This window comes from Megascapheus bottae, chromosome X, assembly GCF_031878675.1.
Source record: "Megascapheus bottae isolate mThoBot1 chromosome X, mThoBot2.hap1, whole genome shotgun sequence".
Taxonomy (NCBI): Eukaryota; Metazoa; Chordata; class Mammalia; order Rodentia; family Geomyidae; genus Megascapheus; species Megascapheus bottae.
In genome coordinates, this window is record NC_143547.1 from 31,497,843 (window position 1) to 31,520,846 (window position 23,004).

General features: G+C 41.0%; 1 protein-coding gene across 1 annotated transcript in view; it reads right to left on the reverse strand.

Moving 5' to 3' along the window:
• The window catches only part of LOC150040753 (protein Shroom2-like), a 124,042-nt gene extending 118,202 nt beyond the window's left edge, over positions 1–5,840 (reverse strand). The window contains exons 1-2 of the mRNA XM_090327091.1: positions 5,760–5,840; positions 4,300–4,584 (exon numbers count right to left, since the gene is read on the reverse strand). Coding sequence (XP_090183217.1) covers positions 4,300–4,584; positions 5,760–5,840 — 366 coding nt within the window. The remainder of the gene's footprint in view (positions 1–4,299; positions 4,585–5,759) is intronic.
• Positions 5,841–23,004: the final 17,164 nt, after the last annotated feature.

Below are 23,004 nucleotides of genomic sequence, written 5' to 3' on the forward strand. Positions count from 1 at the left end.
TGTTTCTAGAAATATGATCAGAGTGGGGATGGGAGAGGGACTTAAAAACAGCTTAAAGATTATTCCCTTGTGAAGTAATACACTTTCTATCAGGTGAATATAATGTAACCCTTCTATTAATTATGATAAAATTTTTGAATAAAAAAGACTATTCCCTGCCATTGTCCTAATTAAGGACATCAAATAGTATTAGGGTTTGCTCAATTCTTTCTCACATCATCCATGATAATGAAGAAGGAGTGAGTATGCTTACCATCATTCTGCAATAGAGACTTGGATCTAGAGAGAATGAAACTATAGAAAGACATCAGTGAACATTACATGGATGAAGGTAAAGCTTCTTTCTCTTCCAGGCTACTCTTTTACCCAACCCTACTTTCTTTCAGGTTAATAACTAGCCCCAATTGCCTTGCTGTGTCAGATAGAGAAAACCACCAAAAAAATGGGCCAAGAAAAGGGCAAATATGTGTGCCTGATATTTTGTCCTGTCCTGTCCTTTTCAATTTTTCTCCTTTTCTTTTCCTTCTATCCTCACACCTGGTCGTAACCCTTTCACTTTTCTACCTTCAGTCAATCTCAGGGCACATTTCCAATATCATGAAATGAATATAGGAATATCATGCTACAGCTCAGCTTCAATCTCTCCTCCCTGCCCCCCACACTCAAACACACACACACACACACACACACACATCTCACAAGAGGGTACCACTGGATTCTCTGAGGTCTCTAAGAGACCTCATATATATGATGCAGAATAATTGGTGCCAGAACCTTCAAAGTTCACCCATTCCCCCCCCAAAAAAGGCATATTTTTCCATTGTAGGGAGTGAACTTGACAGATGATGGTCTACACCATAAACAAGAACTCCTAGGTAGCAAGATAAACATATCTAATTAGAAGAAAATCCTCATTTCATCCAAACAGGTCCCCTGGTCTAATAAGATAGTCTAAGAGGCTAACTCAAAGGAATTAATAATGCCAAGGTCATGAGCCCAATTTCTTTTTAAAGCATGTTTCTTCTATTTGTTATCATGATCTCATTAGGAATACCACAACATACAGAAAAATCACAAAGTATCTTCTAACATATGGAATAATCAGCAGTATACTTTTTTAACATTTCCTGTCTTCTGCTTGATTGGCAGGAGAAGACTATGCATGTATCCATACATGAGAAAGCTGATTTCTCCACATTTAGGAAAGCCATATGAGCTAACAGGAATGGATGATTTCCCCCACCTAATCACCTCTTGACCCAAAAGTTCTTTCATAATAAACAGAAGCTAAGTTTTTACAGTCAAATCTACTTATGATCACATTTTTTCTTCAAATTTCCCCCACTCCCCAGATGTTTCTATAGAAAGTATGGAAACAGGAATAACATACCATCGCAGATCGCAATCACTATTGTTTCACCCAAGGTATTTGTTGTCATTTGCTACTGTGGTTCTTATACCATCCGTTTTTGCCTGACTCCAGTGATTTGGAGTCACCAAAACAGACTTCCTCTTCTCCCTAAGCTCAGGTTCCATTAGGATATACCTATAAGTCAAGCTTCACCTATTATGGAACTACAGGTTAACATGGAAAGTATCACTGGTGTGGGAGGCTGGTAAGGTTGGCTATATCACTGAAAGTTATTGTATTTAAGTCAGTTTAAGTTTTAATTTGAGGCCTCTTGCTTTCCAAACAGACATTCTACCATTTGAGCCAAATCTCAGCCCTTTTTTTGCTTTGATTTTTCAGGTTGGATCCTGTGGGTATTTTTCCCTAGACTATGATCCTCCTAGCCCCTATACATGCCTCCCCCATAGCTGAGATCACAAATGTGCGCCACCACAGCTGACGTATTGAGATGAGAGTCTTGATAACTTTGGGACTTGGCTGGCCTCAAACCATGATCCTTTTAGGCTTCGGGATGCCGAAGTCTATGAAAGGCAAGTGCTATACCTAGGATTTCAAAAGTAGAGAGTGACAGAGCAAGAATTAGAATTCAAGTTTTCCATCTGCCAATCCCATGCTATTTCTAGTTCCTGCCTTTCCATCCACACCCAGTATGTGCAGACTAAGAAGGCTATTTTCAGGGAGAAAGTTGTATTGTTCTGATGCATAAAGGGAAACAAAACTAAGGTAGAAAAATGTAAAGGGGATTAATGAAATATGCCAAACAGCATCTTGCCAAGAAAAAAGATATAGGCAAACAACACACTGAAAAAATTTTACTGCTTATATAATAATGTTTCAGCCAACTCAGTTATAGTTGGCTATTGCTATAAGATCCAGGCTGTTTGGGAAGAGTGTCAGAACTGATTTTTTTTACCCCCTGCACATCCAAATACATATAATAAGAAGACTTCATATAATAAAGGCCAAGTGTGTACATTGAGCAGAAAGGGAATCATTAAAAGGCACCCTGCCTCTCCACACACGAGGCACTTCCTTAACAGCTTGGCCAACGAAACCCTCATCTATCCTCAAATAATCCCCCAGCCAGACCACAAATTGCTGGCTGCCCCATACTTAGTAACACCCCCTGCCATGCTCCTGTGGGCTCACAAAATAATTCGGGACCACAGCAGCAAGCACTGTTAGAGGTGCCTGGCAGGTTGAGTCAGCCTGGGCAAAGTTGAAAAATGACCACTCCAAGGCAGGTTGTTTAAGTTGACTGTGGAAATTTTATAGAAAAGGGAGGAACTGGCAGACCATGGAGGGTTTCATATTCCTTTGTGACCTTGTTTGAAAGACAAAGAGGAGAAGAGGCCTTTGATTAGCAGAAAATCCTCAGAACTATGATCCCCCCTTCTACAAAGAGGTTCTTAAAGTTTTTTGTTTGTTTCTTGAAGAGAATGCAGGAGGGAGAGTGCCTTAGGCAAGAGTGTGATGATGGCTGACAAAGACCTCTCAGAGAGGGATGCTGGACAATAATTTGGACTACTTTGGAGAGGCTTAAAGATTTGAGGGGTCCCTGCCAGCACCCCCTCTCAAAATATTGTGTAATCATTCACAGACTCCTCAGGCTCATTGGTACACCCAAGCACAACACTGTACGGTTGCCCCAAATCAGAAGGGTAACCCCACACTACAAGTCAACAAGCAGCTCAGAGAGTGGTTGTGTAGGCTGTGGGATTGGCCAAACCTCTACTGCAACATGAACATTAACACACACACACACACACACACACACACACACACACACAATCTCGAACCACGTTTGTTCCACCCTACTAAGAAGCTGCATTTATCTCCCATCTCCATCAACATCTATACTCTGAACTGTATTTGAGCAGATTGGGAGAGGGAAACAAAAACAAACAAAAGTGGACAAAAGTTCCTGAACTCTCTTCACTTGGCAATTTGGTGGTGCCTCAAGGTGAGTCGTCCCAAAAACTGTCCCAGCCGTACTCACCCCTAATTGGGGCGGCTGGCTTTAGGTTCCAAAGCACCTCTGCCACAACTTCACGACTTTAGTTTCCAGCTGATCAGGAAAAGAATCCCCTAAACTCAACTAACCCTGGCGGTGGTGGCGGCAATGGCAACGGCAGCGCCAACAGCAGCAGCGACCCCAGCACTGCTGCACAGCATGGCGCAAAAAGTTTTTTCCATACTTTTTCTCAATCAGGCAGGAAATCTCACAGGCGCCGGCGCTGAAGTCGGGGCAGGACTCGGGCGTGAGCTGGGAGAGGAGGCCAAGCCGAACCCGCAGCAGCAGCAACAACAACCGCCTGCCCGCCTACCAGTGCCTGCCGGCTGGGAGAGCTGAATGGACGTGTGCTAGTTGGGCTGTGGGAAGTAAGGCTGATGAAAGCCACCAATGTTTCAATCCATTCCCACAGCGGCCCCCAGCCCTGCAACCTGTCCCGCGCAGGACAGTCACCTAGAGAACTCAGAGAAGTATCAAGCCTCATTGTCAGTGCCTTCAGCCCCTCACTGTCCCGCTAGGGAGCGGGGTGGGGGGGCTCCACACAGAAACCCCCAACAGCCGCCATTTCCTCCAGCCTAAAATTGAGGTGAGTGGCCTCCCTGATGTGGGAGTGCAAAGGCTGTGCCCTGGGGACGGTGTCTGCACTCCAGACTTTAACACTGCAGTCAGCCGTGTTAGCGACTCGAACCCCAGCCATTCTGGGGGGCGGGGGGACAAATCTGCCTCGGCTGTTGGCAAGATATTCCTTCAGCGGTTGCTCAAGCCCCTGTGGGGGCTTCTCCCCTCTCACAGCCGAGGCCAAGTTTCTGCTCAGATTCCCTTACAGTCCATTCAAAGTTTGGACACCTCAGGGACCGACTCGTCAGTTCCTTACCTTAGACACTGTGAGCGGTTCGCAGTGCTCCAGACCCCCCTTCAGGGTGAAGCCCCAAGGCGCCCCTCCTTGCAACTGCACCGGGACGTACTGGAAAGACCCAGGCCGGTTCTCCATCCTCAGCTTGGAATCAGCTTGAGCTGGGCTCTGGGCGCCTTCGCCGCCGCTGGGCTTCTTTTCTGCGGGGGCTACGTAGCCTCCGCCCCCAGTGGCTCCGCCACCATCGTCCTCCAGCGCTGCGCCACCCTCGCCGCGCCGCTCCGCCTCCTCTCCCGACTGGAGTCGCTCAGGCAGCAGTGAGCGAGCACAAGGAGGAAATGACACGGAGTTGGAGAAAGGGGGAGGGGGGAGAAAAGGAGAAGGAAGGGGAATAAAAGAAAAGAAAGGAGAGGCGGACGGTTAGCGCTTAATGGACACGAAAACGGAGCAATGGGGAGGGGCGGTGAGTGAGCCCTCGCCTATAGGATCGCTGAGGAGTGGGAGCAAGGCGAGGCCTCTCACATCAATTGTTACATTGTTTCATTCAAGCAGCCCCCCTCCTCCTCCTCTTTGGTCCTCCTCTTTACTGCTGGGCTCCCTGCCCCTCCCACCAGCGGTGAGGCAAGCTGAGGTGAAAGTCGTTAGTGTGGATGGCCCGCGTGGCTCAGTGGGCTTTCCTGATTAGTTCCTGCATGTTTCTCTCACTTGTATTTTTCTTCTGAAGGTTTTTTTAGAACTGAGCCCTTGGGAGGGTTATGAGGCTTCTAATCAGTGGACCTTGCCTAGAGGGGTGGAAAGTAAAGTAACCAGGCCAGTGAACACAGTGGGACTGTGTGTGTGTGTGTGTGTGTGTGTGTGTGTGTGTGTGTGTGTGTGTGTGTGTGTGTGTGTGTGTGTGTAGGCTGCTCTGTGTGTATGCGCTAGGTGTGTGGGTCATTAGGAAACATTGCCCAAGAGCAGAGTTTAAATAAAGGAGCACTTTGAGGATGCCTCTGTCCTGGACTCAGCCACAGCCTAGCTCAGCATCTGTGGATGGCACTGTGTTTTTTGCATACTCCACTAGATCTGGTGCTCCTGGCACTGCTTTGCACTTGTCCCATGGAGAAGACCATGCCAGAGATGGAAAACTTTATGACTAGCAGTATTGTCTCTAAACAAACAGACAAGAAAGAACATCCATTGATAAGGTGGCCAATTAATCATGTTGCACATTTAGGAAGAATCAGCTTTTTAGATTGGGTCTGGAACATCTCTAATCATCTATTCTTGCTTGAACCTGTTTACCACCCGTCCTGCCCCTACCCACCCCAGGCTTTTCCAACAGACCAAGCAGCCACAAGAACAATCCTGAGACATATATTTCCTATGACATCTAATGCTGATTTGTAACCTTAACCTGAGGAAGTTATCTTCCTTCACTCTGGGGACTTTTTTTTCCTCCTGTATCCACAAGTGAGTAGTGCATTTTAATAGAGCCTCACACTTGCAGGGAAAGTGTTGACAAGCCAGTGGTGACTCAACAAGGCATTTAGTCTTCTCACTTCTACAATCTGTTTCCCCATTCTACTGTACCTTGTTCCTCATAGCAAACATAAACTGTGAACCCTGTCTTCCATAGCCAGCTCACTACCATCAAGCTTTCCATCCTCCCTTCCCATTTCCTCACCTGTCACTTCTTCTTTCACACATTTCACTTCTGCCCTGCCCCAGCAAGCCCAGGAAACTTCTCTCCCATGTGGCTCCCCCATGTCTCATCCATCCTTTCTTCTAAGTCCTCTGGACTCACTGATTTGTATGATGCTGGTCTGACTTGTCCTTTAAAACAATGGCAGTTTGGGTATTCATAGCCTACCTTTTTAAAAAAATAGTCATTAGAAATGATTCACATAGAAGAAAACCCTTGAGCTTTTAGACATTTAAGCCTATGAAGAGGATCTTGATCATACTGTGTTGCACTTTCCCAACTAGAAAGCAGAATATTTGAGAAAAAACACATCTAAAATTGTTGACCCCAATCTCTCTCTCTTTCTCCTTTTCTCTCCCCCCTTCCCCTGTAATGACTTGCTCATATTAGAAAAGTGACTGAGTGACATCCCCAGCTCCTCATATTAGATATTTTTTGTGTTAGTGAAACACCTTGTCAATATTTTAATTTGTGGTATTGCTAGAGATTGAACCCTGAGCCCCTTGCATGATAGGCAACCAGTCTACAGCTGAACTATTTCCTCAGCCCCAACTTGTCAATTCTTAATTGCATATCAGCTTGTAGACTATCTCACTTTAAAACAGCATGCTTTCCCTCTGGGAAAAAAAAAAATATATATATATATATATATATGATTGCACTGAGTAGAAGTTAACATGTTTCAGACCCAGCACATTGAAATCTGTAAAGTTCAGTTTACAGGACATGCGGTCATCACTCAAGGACTACTAGAATTATGTGTCTAGACTAGAGGAAAGAGATTTGAAAGCAGGAGCCACATCAGAGCCCTGGCCTTGTCACTAACTAGCTGGGTGACCTTGGGCAAATCACTGAGCTAACTCTTTTCAGCGGTATTTTCTTTGTCTGTAAACCTTAGCTAACAAGCACTGACTTTCCTACCTCCCAGGCCTGTTGAGAGACTAAGATGAAATAATACATATGAAAACACTTTGGTAAAGAAAAAAGTAAAACTCCTCCGAAGCTTATTTATTATGAAAGCAGGCACAGAGTTTAGCTTTTAACCAACAGACCATTTATAATCCAAGGCTTCCTCCCCAATGCTATCTTGTTTGGCTCTTCATCTTTTGTTCATCATTATGGGAAAAGAATATAAATAATGGGCTGGGAGTTTAGCCTAGTGGTAGAGTGCTTGCCTAGCATCCATGAACACTTGGGTTCAATTCCTCAATACCACATAAGTAGAAAAAGCTGAAGTGGTGTTGTGGCTCAAGTGGTAGAGCTTCTAGCCTTGAGAAAGCCCAAGGACAGTGCTCAGGTCCTGAGTTCAAGCCCCAGAATTGGCAAAAAGTAAAAGAAGTATCTAAATTACCTGGCCCCTTGTGCAAACAACACATAAACAGTAGACATTTTGTGTATAAGGTCATCCTGATTATTTGCTAGTAGAAGAAATCTCATTCCTTTTTGGAAGTATAGTTAAGGCACCACAGTGGAGTAGTGTACAAAGAGTATGAGTTCTGAGTAGGGCCTGGGATACCTAGTTTGATATTTTTGGTTGTGCCAGTACTGGAACTTGAACTCAGGGCCTTTCACAGTCACTTAGCTTTTTCACACTCAGCTAGTGCTGTACTACTTGAGTCGCACCTCTACTTCTGGCTTTATGGTGGTTACATAGACATAGATTCTCTTAGATTTTACTGCTTGGAATGGCTGCAAATTGAGGTCTTCAGATCTCAGCCTCCTCAGCAGCAGTTATGATTACAAGTTGTGAGCCACCAGAGCCTGGTGGTAAGATACTTTTTATAACTTATATTTTATTGTCAGGGTAACATAAAGAGGAGTTACAGTTACATTCCTCAGGTAGTGGGTACATGACTTTTTTTGTGTGTTAGTCGTGGGGCTTGAACTCTGGGTGCTGTCCCTGAGCTCTTCAGCTCAAGGCTATCACTCTACCACTTGAGCCACAGCACCCCTTCTGGTTTTCTGGTGGTTAATTGGAGATAAGAGTCTCATACTTTGGTGCCCAGGCTGGCTTTGAACAGTGATCCTCAGATCTCAGCCTCCTAAGTCGCTAGGATTATAGGTATCAGCCACTAGTGCCCAGCTTGGTACATTACTTCTTGAACATTGATACCCCTTCCCATTTTTTTCTACCAGTTTGCACCCACACCCCTTCCCAATCATTTTGGTTTTCCCTTTCCCTTTCCTGTTTCAAATAAACAAATTAACATGTATACACACACACACACACACACACACACACACACACACACACACACAATATACCAGGTACCAAAGTCAGATACAATAACAACATGAGATAACTCATAAGGGGGAAAAAGAGAAAAAGAAATAACTTCACAACAACCACAAAGGTAAACCTATCCCGGAGTTCATTTCACTTATCCTTATCCTATATGGCCATATGTACATAACTTTTGAGATATTGTGATCCTCTGCTAGGAGAATCCCAGATGTGTACTACTAATCTGGTTTGATTCTTTGAGACATAGTCTCATTATACAGCCCAAGTTGTCCTCAAACTCATAATTCTTCTATGTTAAATTCTTGAACACTAAGTATATACCAAAGCCTAGCCTGAGATACTTGGATTATAATCTGATTCTGCCATTAACTATCTGTATGATTTTGACCAGCTCACTCTTCTCTCTGTAAGTTGAAGGGATGAGCTCCATGATTTTCTAAGTTCCTCTAGCTTGCAAATTCTTCTTTTGTCAGTTCTGGGGCTTGAATTTAGGGCCTGGGCACTGTCCTTGAGCTTTCTCACGGCTACAACTGTACCACTTGAGCAACAGCGCCAATTCCAGCTTTTCTGTGTATGTGGTATCGAGGAATTGAACCAAAGACTTCATGTCTACTAGGCAAGCGCTCTAACACTAGGCCACATTATAAGCAGGCCCTAGTTTGCAAATTCTATGACTACATCTTGGCAAGTACCTAAATACTATATATATGCAAACGGGTTTCATGAGAGATATGAATCAAATGTGATTACAGCAATAGAGACCAGCCAGATAGTATATTTCTTCTGGATGTGCATGTGCACTGGAGCCATCAGATGAATGATGAATTCGTTTCGAGTATATTAAATGGCCTGTGTGAGAAAGTTACAAAGTCTATTGGATAAGTAGAGCTCAGAAAACTACATATCAGAAGAGTGGTTGGTGATTGAGAATAGATGTTGTGATTATAATTGGAGAGATTTAGGGCACATACTTTCACCCAGAGAAACCAAAATGAGAAGGAAAGAGAGCTTTAGGTGGAATTCTAGATTGGGCAAATATTTAAAGTATTATAAAGTAGCTAGGGTGGAGCTCAGTGGTAGAATTCTTATCTAGCTTATGGAAGGCTCTGGGTTCAATCCCCAGCACCATAAGAAAACAAAGATAGCGAAAATAAAAATCAAGACAGATAACCAAGAGTCTAAAAGAAGCGGCTAAAGGAAGTGGACAAAGCAGGAATCAGCAGAAATGCGGAGAAAGAACACTGGAGAAAAATTCCTCTAAAGAATCTTTCCTTACGCATGGAATTGGTGGCTCAGGCCTGTAATCCTATCTATTCAAGGAGACTGGAGTCTGAAGATCGAGATACTATGCCAGCCTGGGCAGCAAAGTCCATGAGACACTTATCCCCAACTCACCTCCAGAAAAGTGGTGTGTGGCTCAAGTGGTAGAACTCTAGCGTTGAGAAAGTCTAAGGACAGTACTCAGACCCTGAGTTCAAGCCCAGGACTGTCAAAATAAATAAATAAATAAATAAATAAATGGAATAAATGGAATAAAAAATAAGCCTTCTCATTATGAATTTAGATAGTTTTCTTCACAGTGCCCCCAAACAACCTTTTTTGATACTGTAGAAACAACTATTTACTCTCTTCCCTAAAAGATAGCTACACATAGCTAGCTACATGGGGGAATGTTGCTCAGTGGTGGAGCACTGGCCTAGCATTCCCAAGGCTTGGTTGCTTCCCCAGCACTCCAAATGAGAAAAGAAATTGAATAAAGGTGTACATTGTCACACAATGGTGTATACAGTTTGGCTGAGACTTAGAGACGGTATTTTAAGAAGCAAGATGTGTTTGGGTTTATGTTGTTTTTGTTTATTTGTTTGTTTGTTTTGTGAGTAGTAGGGCTTTGGCCTCGATGCTGTCCCTGAGCTCTTTAACTCAAGGCTACTGCCCTACCTCTGGGCCTGGGCATTGTTCTTGAGCTCTTCAGCTCAAGGCTACTGTCCTATCCCTGAAGCCACAGTGCCACTTCCGGTTTTCTAGTGGTTAATTGGAGATAAGAGTCTTGTGGTCTTTAGTGCCCTAGTTGACATTGAAGTGAGATAATCAGATCTCAGCCTCCTGAGTAGCTAGGTTTAAAGGCATGAGCTGTCAGGGCCAAGGTGATGTTCTTTTTGTGTGGTAGAATTAATATGAAATTTACCCTCATAATAAAATTTTCAGTGTATATACACTAAAGTCTTGTTAACTACTTTTTGTCAGTTATGGGGCTTGAACTGGGGGTTATGGTTGTTGTCTCTGAGCTCTTTCTCTCAAGGCCAGTACTCTACCACTTTGAGCCACCGCACCACTTCCTGTTTTGTGTTGGTTAATTTGAGGTAACCATCTCACACCGTTCTGCTTCTTGTTAACTATATGTAGTTATGCAGCAGGTCTCTAGAACTTTCCACCTTGCAGGGCTGAAGCTCTATACTCATTAAAACAGTAACTATTTCTGTTTCCCTCACCCCTGGAGCCAGCTTTCTCAATCCTGCTTCTATGTGTATTTTGGACACCTTATACAAGTATTTGTCTCTGTGCTCAGCCTATTTCATTTAACATACTGAAATACAGTTCTGCCCATTGTTGCATATAACAGTTCTTCCTTATTAAGGCTGAATAATATTTCAGTGTGTGTGTGTGTGTGTGTCCTTATCCAATATGTGTCCCTTATTTTTTGTCTTTTTCATTATGTCAGTGAGCACTTGCATTTTTTTGCCAGCTTCACTGGGATTATCATTGACAAAAATACATACAGTTAAACACAACATGTGCCAAATGTGGACCACATATTTGTAATCCAAATGTCTAGCACACTGAGCCAAGGAGGATCATGAGTTTAAGATCAGCCTGTGCTGGTCTCATGAGCTTGCTTACATGAGCATCTCTCTCTCTCTCTTTCTCTCAAAAAAGAGATAGATAATGATTATGTATACATTTTATGTATGTATACAATGTATGTATATGATGATCATAGATACATTGTATATGTGTATACAATGTATATACATTGTGAGATTTATTACAATCAAGTTAACATATCCATATCCACTATCTCAAATAGGTGACTTGTGTGTGTGTTTTTGTGTGTATGTGTCTATTTGTGCCTCTGCATGTTGAGAACACACAAGATTTATTGTTGCAGTAAATCTCAATAATGTAATATGATATTATTAACTACAGTCAAAACATTGTACATTAGATCTTAGTTCGTACCCTTTTACTAATTACCTCCCCATCTCTGTCCTAGGTCCTAACACATATAGCTTATACTCTCTCCTAATGTGATCTCAATTATTTTAAATTATTCATACATGTGATATATACCTTCTTGTGCCTTGTACTTCAGTTAGCGTAATAAGCTCTAGATTCATCCATATTGTCCATCAGTTTATGTATGTCTTTATGTTAGTACCAAGTGTTTTTTTTTTATTACTGCAGCATTATAACATATTTTGATGTCAAGATCTGTAAGGCCTCCATTTTATTTTTCTTTCTCAAGATATTTTGGGGATATTTGGATTCCTTTGAGTATTATGTGAAGTTTTTGCCAGTCTTGGGGCTTGAACTCAGGGCCTGAGCACTGTCCTTGGACACTTTTGCTCAAGACTAGTGCTATACCACTTGATCCACAGCACCACTTCCAGCTTTTTTCTATGTATGTGGTACCAAGGAATCAAACCCGGGTCTTCATGCATGCTAGGCAAGCACTCCACTACTAGGCCAAACTCCTGGTCCCTATTACGTGAATTTTTGAAGTTATTTTTTTCTTTTTACAAGATACCATTCAAGGCTGGGAGTTTGGCCTAGTGGTTAAAGTGCTTGCCTAGCATGCATGGAGACCCGGGTTTGATTCCTTGGTACCACATATATAGAAAAAAGCCGGAAGTGGTGCTGGGCTCAAGTGGTAGAGTTCTAGCCTTGAGAAAGTCCAAGGATAGTGCTCAGGCCCTGAGCTCAAGCCCAGGACTGGCCCAAAAAAAAAAAAGATACCATTCAAATTCTGATTGTATTGACTCTGCATAGTATTCTGGGTGTATACTGACTTAACATTTATTCTTTTAAAGAATTTCCGTATTTACTTTGAAATAATAGCTGGGCACACTGGGGCTAGCCTATGTTCCTGATCCTCTGGGGGCTAAGGCAGGAAGTTCATGAGTTTGAAACTAGCCTATTCAACATAGGTAATATAGCAAGATCATGTCCCCCCCCCCAAAAAAAGAAGAGGGAGCAAAGAAGAAAATAGAGGGATTAAATATAACAATATCAATTTCATATGTTAAATTTGCTCTAGACCTGGAGAATAAGGGTGGGGGTAGCTCAGTGCTACAACATGTTCTTTGCATGTGTAAGGTCCTGGGGTTTGATTCCCTGGCACCACCACAAAGAAAAGGGAAAAGTGCTAAGCAAGGAGAGTGGGAAAGCATCCATTGGTAATCTTAGTAATTATATTTCAGCCTATCATTTTTTTTGTCAATCATGGAACTTGAACTCTAGGCCTGGACATTTTTCCTGAGCTTGTCAGCTCAAGGCTAATACCCTATATATTGAGCCACAGCAACACTTCTGGTTTTCTATGGTAAATTGGAGATAATTGTCTCATAGACTTTAAATGCCCAGGCTGGCTTTGAACAGCAATCCTCAGATCTCAGACTCCTGAGTAGCTAGGATTACAGACATGAGCCATTGCATCCGGCTTGTCATTTTTTCCTCTTTTTAGGGTCCTCCCTTTCTTTACCCCATTTCCATTTGGAAAGATTTCTGTTAGAATAGCTCTCATGTTCTCTTTCTCCTAGCAGCAAATGATGAGAAAGTTGGGCAGTCTGTATAGCTAAGTAGGGGACCATTCACAAGACTGTAATGACCTACTTTCTATTAACACAGATCTTAATAGGGATAGATAGATATATTAATGTCTATCTTCTTCCTGTGTCCATCAATTGATTGTGAGCTTGTAAGTGAAATAGAAAGGTTTACATTTACCAGTACCCCCATGTATATCTGCCCAACATATTTTTACCCAGCCTATATTGTCCTTCTGTTCTGTTCCTCTGGTTGACTAGATATCACCTCCATGTATACACATCTATGTAACAAAAAGCATATAGTAGGTATAGTGTCCAAGCTCCAATATGGTCCTAAGGCGGATTGTGGAGGAAAAGGAAAAGAGAATAAAGATATGTTCTTGAATCTGGATTTAACAGCCATTTTCCCATAATTTTACTGTTTTTTTTTAAAATCCTTTTCTCAGTTAAAAGTAGTCTTTACCTACAAAGACCCATTTATTCTTTTTGTCTTCCTTTCCAAATCTAAAGTCTTATCTTTCTTCATCCATGTTCTAGCAGTGTCAAAAGAGAGAATAGTCATTGCTTCAGAATCCCTTTCTTTACTGGCTCAGAAATTATTTACAGATTGTTTATGCACCAGGAAGTTGTCATTTTTCATAAGCAAACTATCATACAAAGAGAAATCTAACTTGTCTTTTGTGATCGTTACCTTGTGGTGAATTTTATCAAGTCATCTCAATTTCATCACGTAATTCAAAAAATATAATGTAAGAATCAGAATTACAATTGCTATTTGCAGGTAAAACCAAAGGTATGTATCTGTTTTTCTAGCCATCCCTCTAAACCCTTAAGATTTCTTTAGCAATTCTAGTATTGGCTCTTAGGCAAAAGGGAATTCAGACTACTTTTCTTTGCCAGTATTATGGCTTGAACTTAAGATCTCAAGCTCTTCCTAGCTCATTTTCTCACAGCTAGTGCTCTACCATTTGAGCACTTCTTTCAGCCTCATGTTGTGCTTGTAATCTTGGAGATGAATTCTTCTGGATTCCTTTGCTAGCTTCAAACCAGAATCTTCTGATCTCATCCTTCTGAGTAGTTAGGATTACAAGCATGTGCTCTTCTTCCTCAGAGACCTTTTTATTTATTTATTTATTTATTTATTTTGTGAAACAGAATTGATCAGAAATAAAAAGGATTTATATTGTTGATGATGGAACTCGGGGCTTGATACATGTTAGACAAGCTTTGCGCTATATCTCAGTGCAAAAGATATTTGTTTTTTAGTCTCATCAACTAGCTTGATCTGACTATTCAACTTGGATATCTTTTTCTATTTATCTCACCCTTTGCAATAATTACCCTTACTCTACTGGATGTTTCTCACGGGGAGAGATCTGGGACAATGATAATTATCTATGAAGAGGGAAGTGTCTGAGGTGGCAGGTATTATTCATATACAGATAACATGAAAGTAGCAGTGCAGTCCTCTTTCTCAACAACTACCTAAGAATCTAAGACTGAGGCCTGGTAGGGCAAGGACCTTTCTAAGTAGACCACGAAATTAAGAGAGTTTATCTAATTCCTGAGGAATTTTGCCCTAGGCAAAGTTGATTGAGGTCTGTTTCTTTTCACTTATAACTGTAGACTAGGCACTATTCTAGTTAAATAAATCCTTGTAAGTACATTCTAATGGAGTAAGGTGGTCTTAACTCTGGTAGGTTTATAAAAAGTTAACTGCTAATTGCTCGCAGCCAGGCACAGGTGGTTCAAGCCTGAAATATTTAGCTACCCAGGCCTCTGAGATCTGAGTGTCAAGGTTCACAGGTAGGTCTGAGACTTTTATTTCCATTTAAAAAAGCCGGAAATGGAGCTGTGGCTCAAGTGAAAGGGTTGAGCAAAAAGGTTCAGGGACAGCACCTATGACCTCAGTTCAAGCCCCAGGGCTGGCACAAAAAATATATACCTTCTAAATCATTCTAGAATTCTAACCGTTTAAAGAAATATCACTTTCCTCATAGAACCCCAAAATCCACTGCTTGGTTTTGGGTTTGATATTGTACATTGAAAGCATCCCTCTTCCCTAAACTGAAAAATCTAGACTCTTTCAATCTCTCTCAATCTCTGTCTTCCTGTCTCTGTCTCTCTCTGTCTCTCTCCGTGTGTGTGTGTGTGTGTGTGTGTGTGTGTGTGTGTGTGTGTGTGTGTGTGTATGTGTGTGTGTGATAGAGAGAGAGGGGTAAGGGAGGGAGAGGGAGAAAGAGAAAGGTTTCAGCTGGCAACTATGGTGGTTGGTGCTCTCAGATAAGGCTTCTTGGAGGTAGTACTGGTTTGTTTATGTTCTAAACTCACACTGAATTGGAAATCCTCCATTTGCCCTCAGGAACATCAATCATTTAGTCCAAGCTCAGCTGACCTGTGATAAATATTTGCCACTACTCTAGAGCAGTTTTAATCAGTGAAGGAAGAATCTTTTCTTATATAAAACATGTAAAAATTAGATGAAGTGTCAGGATCCAATTTGTAGGCTTTAAGATAGTCTCTTCTTGGTACACAGGTCAGGCAGAGATTATCCATTGGCTTGAACTATGTGTTCACTAAATTTATTCTGCTTCTCAGATGCACTTTTCTGTGTGACATTCATTCATGAAATAAATTTCAGGTGCATATTAAGCATTCACTGTAACTCTTCTGGACCCAGATGAAAAAAAAAGTCACATCTCTCTATCTACCTATCTACATTCACAGATTTTCATTATTTGCTCTCCGTTAGTGTTAAAGAAGGTACACCAGCTTATAGGGTTTTTTGAGTACAACAAAGTCCCTACTACTAATTTGGTGAAGCTGAGATATATATATATAGGTGACAGTCAAAGGAATGATTTGTGGTGTCAATGGCTTGCACACACACACACACTCACACACACACACACACAGAGAAAGAAGCAGGAAGTACAGCTGGGCACCGTGGTTCTCCCTTTCTTGTCCTTGAATGGATAGTAGGGGTTAAAAGTCTCTTGGGGACGTCTCTGTCCAGGCTCATTTGGAACCATGACCTTCAGATCTTGGCCTCCTGAGTAGCAAGGATTAAAGGCACGAGCCACTAGCAGCTGGCTAAAAGTAAAAATTTGTGTTGTAGATAGAGATTGCAATAATCACTTTAAAATAACTTTTTTTTTAGTTTAACACGTTTACCTTTTAAAGTTTACATATATGGTGAAAGGGACTGAGCCCAAGACTTGTCACTCGCTCTATCAGGAAGTTGCATCTCTAATGAACTATTATCTTCTTAACAGAGCATATCAGATGCTTCAGAAACTGGCTCCTGCCTGGCTCCTCAGTTTTGTCTCCCACTTCTGACTTTTACTTTCCACTCTAGCTGCACTAAACCACCTACAATACTCCATAAATTGTAATGTGTCTGTGTTTTCGCAAGCTGTCTCTACCTAGAGTAGTTTCTTTGTTTGGTTTGGAAACTGATTTTTTTCTGGAAATACTGGGGTTTGAGCTCATAGTTCTGTTCTTGCTAGATAGGAGCTCTACTAGGGAAACAACATCCATAAACTTTTTTTTTGTTTTAGTTAGTTTTCAGGTACCATCTCACATTTTTGCCTATAAACTTCAAACTGCCATCCTCCTAATCTCCACCTCCTTGGTAACTGAATTACAGGTGTGAGTTACAGCATTCATCCACACTTAGATAACTGACCAGCACTTTAAGATTTAGCTCAGGCCTCATTCTTCCAGGAAGCCCTCCAACGAATGAACAGCCACCCATGTGTATACATGAACAGATTCTCAACACAATTCTATATGAATACTCTTGTTTACAAGTTACAGAAGTTCAATACAAATCAACCGAAGCCAAAAGAAGAGGATTTTTTTTTAGCAGAGCTATAGTCAGGTACTCAAATGATATCAGCAATCTGTTTTTGTCTCTTGGCTCTGACTGCCTCTTATGTTGACTCAGTCCTCAGGCAGACACTCCCACAGGATGGTCAAGATAGCCACCAAGAGCTATATATGTGTTTCTTACCACTTAGCAACCCAGTGCAAACACAGGCCTACCCTCTCACTTAAATCAGCAACAGTTCCAGGATTTAGTCCACTGCTTAACTAATCACAATGGCCAGAAAAACAGAATCCTGTGATTGGCCATAGATGAGCCTATCTAGGTGGGATGAGATCTGTCACCAGAAAGACACCCTGAGTAGAAAAGCATATACACTCATACTCAGTCCCATATACTCCCATGTTTATTCTTCTTTCAGAACTGATTAGACTACTGTATCATCTGTATTTGTGTGTATGAATTTATGTCTATATGCATGTATGTGTCTCTTCCACTAGTGTCTCCCTATTCTTCTATATATCTCTGCACTGCTAGGAATAATAAAGGGATTTGCATTCCAGAAAATGTTCTCAGTCAATGAAGGATGAATGAATGGGTGATTGAATTAAATACTGCCATACTGAAGGCCAAGTCCAGGCAAATATGTTTCAATTGCTATTTAGACAAATTAATAACACGATTAATGTACCTGGACTAAATGCATAATTGTTATTGGGTTGCATGGTAAAGAAAAATAAAGAGTGAACAGAACAGTTCATTCAACATCCAAAATTATGTATAAATACGTTCTATGTGTTAGAGACTATGCTATATCCTAAGGTATAGCCTATGCCTACTAAATAGGCTCTTCCTATTAATGAGAGCGGATATAGTATAGTCACTGTATGTGTGGGCTTTAGGACCCTGTATTAAAATGTTAGCGTTAATAATCATTGATTCAGTTATCTCCAACTTGTTACTTATTCACTATGCCCAGTTCCCTCTTCTGACAATAGGAATATTATTTAGCACAGAGGACCGATCTGATCTGGGGATTATAAGCAGAAGTAGAAGCTATATATTGAAGATACACTGAGTACTTCCTGTTAACTCTTATTGTAAACTATTAATAGCAGCATCTTTCAATTTATCTTTCCCCATTAAATTTGACCTGAATTAAGGCCCTGGATCAGGGACTTAACTTGAATTTAGTACAATTTCTTGGCTTTGATAAAACAGGACAGACAATAAATATATCTCTGCCATGGAAAATAATATTTTTATGTAGAATCTAGAATCTTTTCTTTTAAAAATTATCTTTTTTCTGTCAGTCATGGGGCTTGTAGTCTGGGCCTGGGCTCTGTCGCTGAGCTCTTCAGCTCAAGGCTAGCACTTGAGCCACAGCACCGCTTCCAATTTTTTGGTGGTTCATTGGAGGTTAGAGTCTCTTGTTCTTTAGTACCTGGGCTGGCTTTGATTGGAAATCCTCAGATCTCAGCCTCCTGAGTAGCTAGGATTATAGGTGTGAACCACCAACATCTGGCTGGTATCTTTGTCTTTACATAGCTACACAAAGGGGTTTCAATTCAACATTTCAGTTTACTAAGTACAGTTCACCTTGATCAACTCACCCCTCCCATCATTCTCCCCTATCTTTGCTTTCTTAGTATAAAATGATCATGCCTCCAGGAAGTGCTGTCTCCGATACTGCTAGTGAGCTAGTGAGCTAAGACTTATGAATGGAAAGGTGATAGTGAAGGACTTATGAATGGGAGAAGTGGTATGCTCCCACTGGGAACTTGATACGCCACAAGGACTAGGGCTTTCCTTTCTTAAATCTCAACATTAATATTTGTCATAAGATCAGAGTACAAGAAAATAAAATAGTTTCTATGGCTGAACAGAGTGTGGTAACAATGTATACTAGTTCTAAGTGGGTCCTTTTAGGTAACCAGGGAAATGTTTACAGGCCAACAGATATGGGCTGGCCTCCAAGATCATGTTTTTTCACTGGTTGTAGCATCTTGGGTCATCAGATTATTACTGTGTAACCATGTTCTTTGATTTCTGAAAACAAGCTTACAAGGTAAGTTTTTTCCGTTATCTTTTATCAATGGAAACAAAGGACAGAGAAGCAACCTGGATTTCTAACCAGGTCCTTTAGCTCTAGCACCTATTCTTTTTTATTAAGTCATTTTATTAACACTGATTTTTTTACATCACATTTCAAATGTGAAGTTTAAAAAGCAAGTATTCAAGAATGGAATCTCTATATGCAATCACTGGCTCATAAATTTAAGAGCAAAATTAAAATTAAGCTGAGACTTTGTATGTCATAGATACATGTCCATCTATATATTAATATGTTTATAGAATGTATATCCCATCATAGATTTTTATATGTCTATACTTATATCTCCAAGTCAATGTCAATGACTTTTAGTACCCGAGTATTGAGTCATTGCTCTTGTACTGTTTGGCTCTAATGGCCACATATCAAGGATACCATGTACCTTTTGTTTCTTTGGTCTTGAATTATCTCACTCAACATGATTTGCTCTAGTTTCATCCACTTCCCAGAGAATGCAATTATTTTATATTTTCTGGTGGCTATGTAGAATTCCATTGTATATATGTACCACATATTTTTGTAGCCATTCATCTGTAGTGGGGCATCTGGGTTGTTTCCATTGCTTAGTTATTGTGAATAGTGCAGAGATGAATGTGGCTGAGCAGGTGTCATTATCACATCCAGGGTTAAGATGCTCAGGGTAGATGCCCAGGAGTGGTATGGTGAGATCGTACAGAAGGTCTATTTTCAGTTTTTTGAGGAACCTCCAAACTGCCTCCCAGAATGGCTAAACTAGTTTATATTCCCACCAGCAGTGCAGTAGGGTTCCTTTTTTTTTTGGCCAGTCCTGGGGCTTGAATTCTGGGCTGAGCACTGTCCTTGGGCTTTCTCAAGGCTAGAGCTCTACCACTTGAGCCACAGCACCACTTTTACCTTTTTTTCTATGTATGTGGTACTGAGGAATTGAACCTGGGTCTTCGTGCATGCTAGGCCAGCACTCTACCACTAGGCCAAACTCCTGGAGCCTAAGGTTGCTTTTTCTCCACATCCCCACCTACATTTGTCATTGTCTGAGTTCAGAAAGTTGGTCATTCTAATTGGGTTATGGTGGTATCTTAGGGTTGTTTTCATTTGCATTTCCTTTAAGACCATGGATGATGAGTATTTTCTCATGTTTCTTTGCCATTTTAACCTCTTCCTCTGATAAGTCTCTATTTAGTTCCCTTGCCCATTTAGTGATTGGTTTGGGGGAAATTAGTTTTTTTGAGTTCCATGTAGATACTGGATATTAGGCATTTGTCTGATGTATTAGTGGCAAATATCTTTTCCCAGTTGGTTGGCTGTCTTTCTACTTTGGTAGCTATGTCTTTGGGCAGAAACTTTTTATTTTTAGGTCGTCCCATTTGTTTAGGCTCTTTCCAATCTGTTGTGAACCTGGGACTCTGTTTATGAAGTTTTTCCTGTGCCTATGAATTCTATTGTCTCTCCTACTCTGGCCTGTAGCAGTTTCAGAATTTCAGGCTGGATATTGAGGTCTTTGATCCATTTTGAGTTAATGCTGTGCCCGGTGACAAGCTGGGATCAATTTTTAGTTTTCTGTATGTGGCTGCCCAATTTTCCCAGCACCAATAATTGACAAGGCTGTGTTAATTCCACTGTATATCTGTGGCTCCTTTGTCGAATATAAGATGTGTATAAGTATGTGGTTTTATTTCTGGATCTTCTATTCCTTTCCATTGATCTTCTGGTCTACTTTTGTGCCAATATCATGCTGTTTTTGTTATTATGGCTCTATAGTAGAGTTTGAAGTCTGGTATTGTAATACCACCTGCATTGCTCTTTTTTTTTTACCAGAATTCATTTGGATATTCTATCCAATTCATTTGGATATTCTAGATCTTTATTTTTCCACATGAACCTTTGGATTACACCCTCTATTTCAGTAAAGAATGTCCTTGGGATTTTGATGGGGAGTGCATTGAATTTGTATATCAATTTTGGCAGTATGGCCATTTTCACAATGTTGATTCTCCCTATCTGTGAGCATAGGATATCTTTCCATTTCCCGGTATCCTCTTTGATTTCTTTCTTTAGGCTTCTATAGTTTTTTTTATTTTGCCAGTCCTGGGCTTGAGCTCAGGGCCTGAGCACTGTCCTTGGACTTTCTCAAGGCTAGAGCTCTACCACTTGGGCCTCAGCACCACTTCTGGCTTTTATCTATGTATGTGGTACCGAGGAATCGAACCCGGGTCTTCATGCATGCTAGGCAAGCACTTTAACCACTAGGGCAAACTCCCGGCCCCTAGGCTTCTATAGTTTTTATTAAATAATTCCCTTATATCCTTGGTTAGGTTAATTCCTAAATATCTTATTCTTTGGGGGGGGCAAATTGGGTCATTTTCTTGATTTCTCCTTCTGTTCGTGTATTGTTGCCATACAGAAGGCTACTGACTTTTGGAGGTTGATTTTGTATCCTGCCACTTTGCTAAAGTGGTTTATTAGTTCTAAGAGTTTGGGAGGGAAGTTTATTGGGTTGTTCAGGTATAGGATCATATCATCTGTGAATAGGGATAGTTTAATTTCTTCTTTCCCTATGTGCATTCCTTTGATGTCCTTCTCTTGCCTTATTGCTCTGGCTAAGGGTTCCAGCACTATATTGAATGGAAGTGGAGAGAGTGCTCCTCCCTGTCCAGTTCCTGATTTTAGGGTAAAAGTTTCAGTCTTTCTCCATTTAGTATGATACTAACTGTAGGTCTGTCATATACAACTTTAATTATTTTAAGGAATGTACCTCCTATTCCTATTTTTCTAGTGCTTTCAACATGAATGGATGCTGTATTTTGTCAAATGCCTTCTCGGCATCAGAGAAGTTACCATATGATTCTTAACATTAGTTCTATTAATGTGATATATTACATTAATTGATTTGCCAATTTTAAGCCAGCCTTTCATCTGTGGGATGAAGCATACTTGATCATAATGTATAATTTTAAAAATTTGTTTCTGGATTATTTTGGCTAGTATTTTATTGCATCTGTGTTCATCAAAGAGATTGGTCTGTTGTTCTCTTTTTTTTTTTTTTTTGCTGTTGTTGGGTCTTTACCTGGTTTGTGGATGAGTGTGATATTGGCTCCATAGAATGAGTTTGGGATGGCTCCTCTGCTTCTATTTCTCAAACTTCAAGAGTATAGGTATTAATTCATCTTAAAAGTCTTATAAAATTCCACAGTGAAAAAGTCTAGGTTCTTCTTAGTTGGCATATTTTTGATTGCTTCCACTATCTCACTGTATTAAATTGGTTTGTTCAGTTGATTTATCTCTTCTTGGTTCAATGTGGGCAGCCTATGTTTATTTAAAAAAATCCATTTCTACTAAATTTTACTGTTTCATTGAATATAAGCCCAGGAAGTACTTATTCAAGGTCTGGTCTGGATTTTTTGTATATTGGTTGTGATTGTTCCCGTGGCATCTCTAATCTTGTTTGAATCTCCACTCTCCTTTTTTTTTTCCAGTCCTGGGCTTGAGCTCAGGGCCTGAGCACCATCCTTGGACTTTCTCAAGGCTAGAGCTCTACCACTTGAGCCTCAGCACCACTCTGGCTTTTTTGTATGTATGTGGTACTGAGGAATTGAACCCGGGCCTTTGTGCATGCTAGGCAAGCACTCTACCACTAGGCCAAACTCCCGGCCCCTCTCCTTTTTGTTTTTCTTTTTTTTTTTTTAATTATTCCTGCCCGGGGTCTGTCAATTTTGTTGACTCTTTCAAAAGACAGCTTATTGATTTATTAATTTTTTTTGTGGATCATGGGGCTTGTACTCGGCCTGGGCATTGTCCCTGAGCTCCTATAGCTATCCCCCTACCCTTGAGCCAAGCCCCACTTCCCATTTTCTAGACTTTAATTGGAGATAAGAATCTCAGGTCCTTTTGTGCCCGGGCTGACTTTGAACCTTGATCCCCAAATGTCAGCCTCCTGAGTAGCTAGGATTACAAGCGTGAACCACTGCACCTACCTTGATTTATTAATTTTATGTATAGTAGATCTCACATCAATGTCTGATACTTCAGATTTTTGCTATTTCTGTTCTTCTA